Source organism: Papilio xuthus, unplaced genomic scaffold (genome assembly GCF_000836235.2).
Source record: "Papilio xuthus unplaced genomic scaffold, Pxut_1.1 DF827461.1, whole genome shotgun sequence".
In the NCBI taxonomy this organism is placed as follows: domain Eukaryota; kingdom Metazoa; phylum Arthropoda; class Insecta; order Lepidoptera; family Papilionidae; genus Papilio; species Papilio xuthus.
In genome coordinates, this window is record NW_013531188.1 from 3,483,046 (window position 1) to 3,491,225 (window position 8,180).

The window sequence follows — 8,180 nt, forward strand, 5'->3', positions numbered from 1 at the left end:
AAACTTCTGTCGTTAGGAATGTTTAGTTACGCTTCACTAGAGCCGGTCTCTACGTGGACGTTTACTGACGGGCTAAACTAAAGTTCTAATTATATTAAAACTTTACATACTTACCTTAATGTATAAAAGATACTTCGTAAAATTGGATACTTTACGTTGTTTTAACATTTTTATTTACTGTTGGCCAAAACTTCGGCCTCGTGAAATAAAAAAATAGGTAAAATGCCTATATTTTTATTTTCAGATAACTGAAAAAAAAACAAATCTACAAACAAGATTATCTGAACCGGAGCAGCTTCTCTCTCAACGGTTCAGATATCCTTGTTTTGCTGTAGAGGATAGCTGTACCCGTAGATGTAGGCGTAGACGTAGGCGTAGATTTAGCCGTAGTCATGCGCGTAGCATTAAGCGTAGGCGTTGGACGTAGAAATTTGGATAATAAAACAAACTTTATGACGAAATTTATTTATGTAACGATTATACACATGAAATATATACAATATTTATTTATGTAGAAAAAACTATGAACTATGGAGAACTATGACCACGCTTGTGGAAGGAAAACCTGTTAACATTTCTTGTTTATGGTATAAAGGCTTCTCATGGATGTATTGCCTTGGGTTTCCACTGCCGATACACTTGTATAAAAACTTGAATTCTCAAAAAAGTTTTTTAAAAAGTGTATCGGCATTGGCCTTTCACAGATGCTTCTTTAGTTTCCTTCTACTTTTAATTAACCTATTAAACATTTTTTTTTACTCAAACCAAGTTTTGGCTTAAATAATTTAATTTGTCCACTTGACCATCCCAAGAAGTGGAATCAGACCTAGAAGAGCTTCAAATCCAGGAATTGGACATATAACAGGATTAAGAAGAGTACCACTTTGGGTCATTGCGTCATATTTTGCCTGAGTTTTGTAGGCATTAATTTTTTATCTGCCTCAAAGTTCATTTAATCTGATTTTGTTCTAACTATTTTAGTTAGTGCTTCCTCAGATTTCGTTTCATGCTTTGGGCTAGTGCGATCAGTATGCTATGTAGTAGTATGCTTCCTCCTAGCAGTCGGTCTATCAAAGACTTGCTTCATACCACCGCGGTAGTTGGAAAGTCTCGCCGCTGCACCGTCATTGTTCCAGGCGGAGTCAAACTCAGTCGTGTCTTGATCTACTAAGTGAGTGTACTTAGTTCGTCCTGATCTACCAAACTTCTTCACTTGCATTACCTAATCAAATAAATTTATTTATATACTGACATATATAAAGCATATACTGCTTATATAAAGTATACCTTAAATTAAATTTAAAAAAAACACGCGACACAGGCGATTGATGAAATAGCGCCATCTGTTGGCTGAGTTTTAAAAGAAATATTTTTTTTTAATTTAACGTAAATTGTAATGTTATATATAACACTTATCTTAGGATTGACTATAAAGAAAAAAAAAATTAACATTGAAGTTATGGCGCTTAAGATTTAACCTTTTTACATTTTTTTTAGAATTTCATATTTTGTGCCGATTTAATAAACGCTATGACACTCTGGGTAAGAAGACGAATAGAATGACATCTCACTCGTCAAAATCGGCAGGTTAAAAAAAATGTTTTACTGGACTTACCTTTGGTAAGACAGTCTTATCAAAGTGATCATCCAATGTTGCTCCGGAGAAGTCTTGTTTGTACACCTCATCCTCTTTGTCCAAGTAGAATGCACCTCTGTAACATTATAATGTGTAACATTAGCAAATTTAATGTTACAAATCGTATCAATAAAAATGGTGCTACAGCCTGTATGATTGTATTAAATAAGAAAAATGATTCAGAAAATAAAGCAAATCCTGTAGATAGATCTTCCATCACGCTCCAGATTTTTTTTCATGAGAAAACGTAACATAATTTAGAAATATTAAACAAGATACGAGCTCGGCCCTGTTTTCTGTTTTAAAGCAGAATATTGTTGGTTTTAAAGCTGTTAAAATACGTACCTGTGGTAATACTTCTGTAAGAACTTATATTTGCCCTTAATAGACTTGTTGGTGACGACTTTGGGATTCAGCCGCTGCTCGACACGGCGCTCCTCCTCTGACATGTTACGCATGCGCTCTATCGCTAGCATCTCCTTCTCTATACTGCAACATATGTAACCAACACATGAAAAATTGTAACATTATAAATAGTAACATGAAAAATTGTAACACTAAAAATAGTACAATGAATGATTGTAACATCAAATCATTTAAACGAGAATAACGTAAAGTGCAACACTGGTAGGACCATAACAAACTTTCTTACCAGCAAAGAGGATGGATAAGAAAATCTATTTAAAAATATTTATGGAATCCTCCTTTCTTAATCATAGCTATTATAATTAACCTATCGTATATTTCCTTACTGTGGATGTCTATCAACAAACAAAGTCAATCATTATGTTTCTACTTACGCCTCCCTTTCTTCCTTATCCCGCTTTATCCTCTTCATTTCGCGAAGTTTCCACGCTTCATATTCCAACTCATCATTTTCATCATCAGTACAAACATCATTGATATTCGCTTCTTTCTGATCACCCTGTAAAAAACAAATATAGTATAAATACATAAAGGTATTTCAACAGTTTTATGAGTAGAAGCAAAGTCTGTACTAACATTTTCCGAGACCAAAATCTTTGAGTAAAACATATCGTCATCCCTGTCATTATCTTTGACAATACAGAGATAACAATAATTTTTATTTTGGTCTCACAAGCACACGATAATACTTAAGACAATATGAAAATATTTTACCTGTGCATTCCTCTGTTCTGACCGTATAGTCTCTTCAACTAACTTCAAAGCCTCTCTTCTCCTTTCTTCTTTTTCTTTTCTCGCATCCGATTCTTCTTTCTTCTGCTGTTTTAATTTACGTTCTTTTTCCGTAACCGTCATTCTCTCCGATGCTCTTACAAAAACAGGTTTTACTCTGGGACCTATGGGAAGATACAAGTTAAAAATAATGGAGCCTTATTAATTAATTCCCTTAGTATAAACTCACATAGTAAATCTACATTCTATTGCCATTAGTGACCAATTTATATAACTTGTGGTTGTTAATTTTATAATCTATATTTCCATTCTTTAAAAAAAAAAAAACACGTTAGTAGCAAGTATTTGTATTCACTAAGACCTAAAATCTTAAGTTTATAACAAAACACTTCTTTTTACCTGTATCTTCTTCACTGTCTGTGTACTCTGTGTCAGATGAACCACTTTCTTCCTTCTCACCATCTAACATTTCCTCATCATCATCTCCACCAAGAACCTCCTTTTCTGCTTCCCTGAAATTGACCAGTCTCAATTCACACATATTAAAATGAAAACAAACATATTTGCAACCGTTATGCGTGAAATTTATAACTCCCAAAGTCTTACATGGTTTAATTGTAAGAAAATGAAAAAAAATTGGAATAATCTTCATGATATGGGTCATTTCTCTGAATATCGGGTTAAAAATATGTTATGTATATACTTTAGTATATTACAGGTTTAATACTTATGAAACATATGTATTTACATGTTTATAATACAAATATTCCACAACATATTCAAATGCAATAAATACCGTGCAGCTAATTTAGCTTTTAAAGCTTGTCGACGTTTCTCTATTTCTTCTTCGTCCAAATCATCATCACTTTCTGATGTGTTACGCTCCTCCTCCGCACTCGATTCCGACTCGGGTTCTGGTTCTGCATCAATAATTTCAGGCTTGTGTTCTTCACGGCGCGGGGGCGACCTTGCCACCCTGCGCAGTCGACGTAGACGAGGGTCGTCAACCTTAATGAAACATACAAAAATAAATTTATAGCATCATATTCAGTCGGCAACTTTCCTTACATAGGAGTTGGTACAATACCAATCTTACAAACATCTCTATCACCTATCATCTGAATACTTTTCTTCTTAAGCAAATGAAAGAGGTTCACACTATTTATCCATACTTTCTTTTGTCTTCTATATTTTTGTAGCCTCATTCAATCTGATTACTTTCTTGTTTATTAGTCTAATGATTTATATTCAATCCAGATAATAGTAAAAGTACTTTAATGTTCAGAATTACTACAATTGAAGTCAGATTTGATAACTTATGGTAAGATGTTAAACTTGCAGACATCTCACACACATAACTATGGTAAGGTTGGAAACGATTACTTATTTACATTTATTTCACAACTCTCGTGCTTCTTTTACATTTATAATTCAACACAAGTATCTACTTGAACTAATTCTTAATATTTTTATCTAATTCAACAATAACATAACTCACACCCACAACCTAGAGGGATATGCAAAGACTACGGACCTCTATCTGGAGTGGTTCTGTCACAGCACTTTCACTTCTACATTCATACATCTAAACATACATGCATGTTGGTTTCAGGTGATTTTCATAATATTACATAATTATATTCTATCTATTTTTAGATTACTGCTTTACTTACTTCTTTCTCTGAATCACTGTGTTCCTCATGTTTAGTACCGATTTGAGAAGCAATCTGTACTCTACGTTCAGGTTTCTGTTGCTCTATAAAATCTTCAGTATCTGATTCCTCCGAAGAACTAACACCTTGAGCGTAATCAGGTTTCTTTCCAGATATATATCTCTGTACTTTAACCTTTTGCATGGACAGTTCACCTAAAAAATTACATCAATTTGTAATTACATTTAACAAAAACAAGTGTAAACCATGTTTTTTTTATATTTTAACAATCTAATTAATTTTTAAATGGTGCTCATTTTTTGAATATTAATAAATAAGATGAGGACAAAAACATTTAATTACTTAAAATTGTTTAAAACAGCCAACAAAACGCAAAAGCAATGCTATAGCTAAACAATGTGAACTATAGAATATTAACAACGCACAACGGAATTATCGTTTCAGATAATACCAAGCTAATCAGATTTAATTCCTGTTTAATACAGCTTTGCTGGTTTTTGTGAATGCACAGATTGTTTTATGTTTACTAACCTTTTTCATTTCGAATTGGTACTGCGCCTGCTGTACTTTGTATGCCAATTGGCTGTGCTGGTAACACGTTCATTTTGATATCACGGTGATTGCTTTATTTTGTTGTAATTTCTTCCTAAATTCTCTAAGAACTGTGAAATATAACTACTTAACTGTTGTCAAATATTCTAGGACAAAGTTAAAAAGACACCATTGAATTTAATTAAGAAATTTGACATAACAATTGACATAACGGCAACAGGAAAAAAGCGTCACTGTCAATTGACATTGACTCTTGCAGTGTTGCCAACCATGCTACATAGGCTGTTCTGAACTTAGTAGTTTTTAGTAATTCTAATCTATTTGATTTTTCAACACTTTAAAAATTAAGCCCTTAGGACATTTTTATGCATGAGCTTGCCATAATGTTCTAGAAAGGATTGTAAAAAATATACGGAAGTGTCTTTTAACGAGATTAAGCTTTCTGCGTTTGCCAAAAGGTTTGATAATGAACGGTTTCATCAATCTTTGTCAAACATGTTTAATTATTTAAAGTTTGAACGTGTCAAATAGTCAATTATCATGAGTTGAGTTAAGTAAGGATAACGATAGTTAGAGTAGATTTTTTAAGGTAAATAAATTTTTCTATTGATACGACGCTTTTAACTTCTATATCAAAATAATGGTCTGTTCTATAGTAATATTAGGGATTTTTTTTTTAATCAAACAACAAATTAAAGCAGTCAAGTTCTATAATTTATCATTTACTTAATTTATTTTGTACAAACTTCAACAATATATATAATAAATATTCAATTAAACCTCTATCATTCAGCAAACTGAACTCACTTTTTGTCATAAGTATATTTCAAATAAACAATACAATGATATTGTAACTTATTGTCTAAACTTAATTAAACACAACGTTTTTTTGTGCCAATATGCCTAATAGTAGATAAAACGTTTGGTTAAACCAACACAACTTTAAATTCCGGATATGGTAACCAAAAAAAGCCCCTTGAGGTCCCGGGACGGGCCGTTCCGCGGGGCTCGCCAGGTGCCGACAGATGTCTATATAAAATATACATTTATTTGTGCGACCGACTTGCACGTATAAAAATTGATATCACATCTGACAGCTTTTTGGGGAAGGTGAACGAGCTCACTTTGAAATGACCCATCCCAAGACTTCCGGTCTCGTCGGTGCGAAAACGACGATTCAACTGAATTGCTGCGGTCGAAACCAAGGGAACCCAACGGAGGGAGGAACAGCAGAGAGTGCGCCGGCGATGGGGAACTGCGCCGGTACACTGACTGCCCTGCTTGATGATGCCCTCCCATGATATCTACCTACGTATTTATCATCTGTAACCGTAATCATTATTGCAAATACGTGCAAAACGTTAAGCGCCTCTTTTAGTTTACAATACACTGACTCTTTTAAACTTTTGCAACATTTAGATCGTCACGCACTTAGAAAATTACACTTTATAATTTAAAATGAATCAAAAACAACCGACACACAACTATTCGGTGACATGATCGATGACGAAAGCCAAACTTGCGAGAGCACGCTAACTTGCACCAAGCTCGGAACATGGCCGCGCCGCGCCGTGAGCCGCGAGCCGTGTCCCGCTGTCCTCAGTCGCCGTAGAGACCATGGCGCACGGCTCGTGACGCTGAGTGTAAGGCGATCGGCGCTAAGCTCTCAATATTTACACAGTAGTAGAAAATTGACCACTTCCAAAGTTAATTTATAAAAGTTAAACGAATAATAATCATTGTTGTGCTAGAAAAGACGATACTGATAAAACTCAATAGTCGACGTGACACCCGCTGCACGCCGCGGCCAGGCGGCCTCGCGCCTACTATTGTCTATCTATAGTGATGTCAATCGAAAAATAAAAACATCTGAATAATTTCTACCTTACTCGGTAAGGGACGTTCGATTTCTTAGGTATTATTCATAACCTTATCGCTAATAAGAGAGATGATCCGATAGCGGTGTGTCGACACGAACCGTGGCGGGCGTCGAGAGAACGAGCTAGGTCGCGCGAGGACGAGCGAGGCCGCACGCGTTCCGGCGCGGTCCGGCAAGGTCCGGTCGCTCGCTGGCGGCGCGGGCGGCGCGGGCGGCGCGGGCTCTCGCCTCGGCTAATGTAATTCAGGGGAAGGTGAATACATTAACTACGTGGAGGTGCGCGTTACGTAAAATGGCTCGATTCCTATGACGCGTACTGAATTAGGACGGAAGTGAATTCTTGTACCGACTTCACTGCTGATTCGCTAAGCTTACACAGATAACTTTGCAAAAATTCTTCTAAACGTTTTTCCGAGCAGACCTCGGCGAGGGAGAAGATGTAGCGTCGTCGTTTTGGTACTGTAAGAAGCTTATAAATTGGAACTATTAAAACTATTACGGACAAAATCGATATGATTCGGCGGCTTTCTTTAAGCGTTCAGAATAAGACACGATATAAACGTCCCAACTTGATGGTCGAGTCGAAAAATGTATAACATGAGTGATGCACGTAATATTATAGTGACGAAACAATTTACTTTGCGTTTAAAGTTTAAACAATTGGCAAAAGTTTGAGCGCTGCGTACTTTGGCTGCAAGCGGGCTGCGGCGCCGGCGGCGTCGCGGAAGCAGAACTCAATCAAGCTAACATCTCCGCGTCGATCTCCCGTTCTCGACAGCACTGAAACTTTCTCACTGTGCGACACCATTTCGGGGAAGGAAAAATGATATCCGACAGTAGAAGAGTGACGTAAAGGCGCTTCGAGCGATGCTCGTTCTTCAATTTAAACTTTACACAGACATTTTTATCGAATATAAAAATAAGCTTTCAGAGTTTTCTCAGTTTTGTCCATCCCACACGACTATACCACGTAACGGACAGCGTGCTTCCTAAACTACATTCGAACGGGCACGTCACACCCGGGAAGGTTCGACGCGAGAACACAAACAGAATGCGACCGAACACGCGAAAATCGGTCGCGTAACAAGCGCTCCGATAAGCTGCTCCGCTCGGTGCGTCAATCCGTGCAAGGGTCCGTGCGCTGGGCGCTGCGGGCACCGCGGGAGTCAGGTGCGGCGCGGCGGGCTGAGCAAGTCGGGCAGCGCGGCGGGCAGCGGCGCGGAATCCACGAGCGCGGGCAGCAGCGCGAGCGCCAGCGCGGGTCAGACGGGCGCGGGTGGCG

At 37.2% G+C, this 8,180-nt stretch overlaps 1 protein-coding gene across 1 annotated transcript; it reads right to left on the minus strand.

Annotated features, from left to right (window-relative positions):
* Positions 1–449: 449 nt before the first annotated feature.
* On the minus strand, positions 450–5,242 carry Mfap1 (Microfibril-associated protein 1). Its single transcript, XM_013314223.1, has 9 exons — positions 4,999–5,242; positions 4,468–4,661; positions 3,591–3,802; positions 3,194–3,306; positions 2,777–2,958; positions 2,437–2,561; positions 1,982–2,125; positions 1,616–1,712; positions 450–1,222 (listed from the first exon to the last, which is right to left on the minus strand). The coding sequence occupies exons 1-9, from the start codon at positions 5,069–5,071 to the stop codon at positions 1,034–1,036; spliced, it is 1,329 nt and encodes a 442-aa protein (XP_013169677.1). The 5' UTR covers positions 5,072–5,242; the 3' UTR covers positions 450–1,033.
* Between the last annotated feature and the right edge of the window lie 2,938 nt (positions 5,243–8,180).

Excerpts from the sequence above, each read along its gene's own strand:
- Mfap1 (XM_013314223.1), bottom strand. The coding sequence starts at position 5,071 with ATGAACGTGTTACCAGCACAGCCAATTGGCATACAAAGTACAGCAGGC. Across the intron at positions 4,662-4,998 it reads ACCAATTCGAAATGAAAAAG|GTGAACTGTCCATGCAAAAG; the intron begins GTTAGTAAACAT and ends GTAATTTTTTAG. Across the intron at positions 2,562-2,776 it reads CAGAACAGAGGAATGCACAG|GGTGATCAGAAAGAAGCGAA; the intron begins GTAAAATATTTT and ends TGTTTTTTACAG.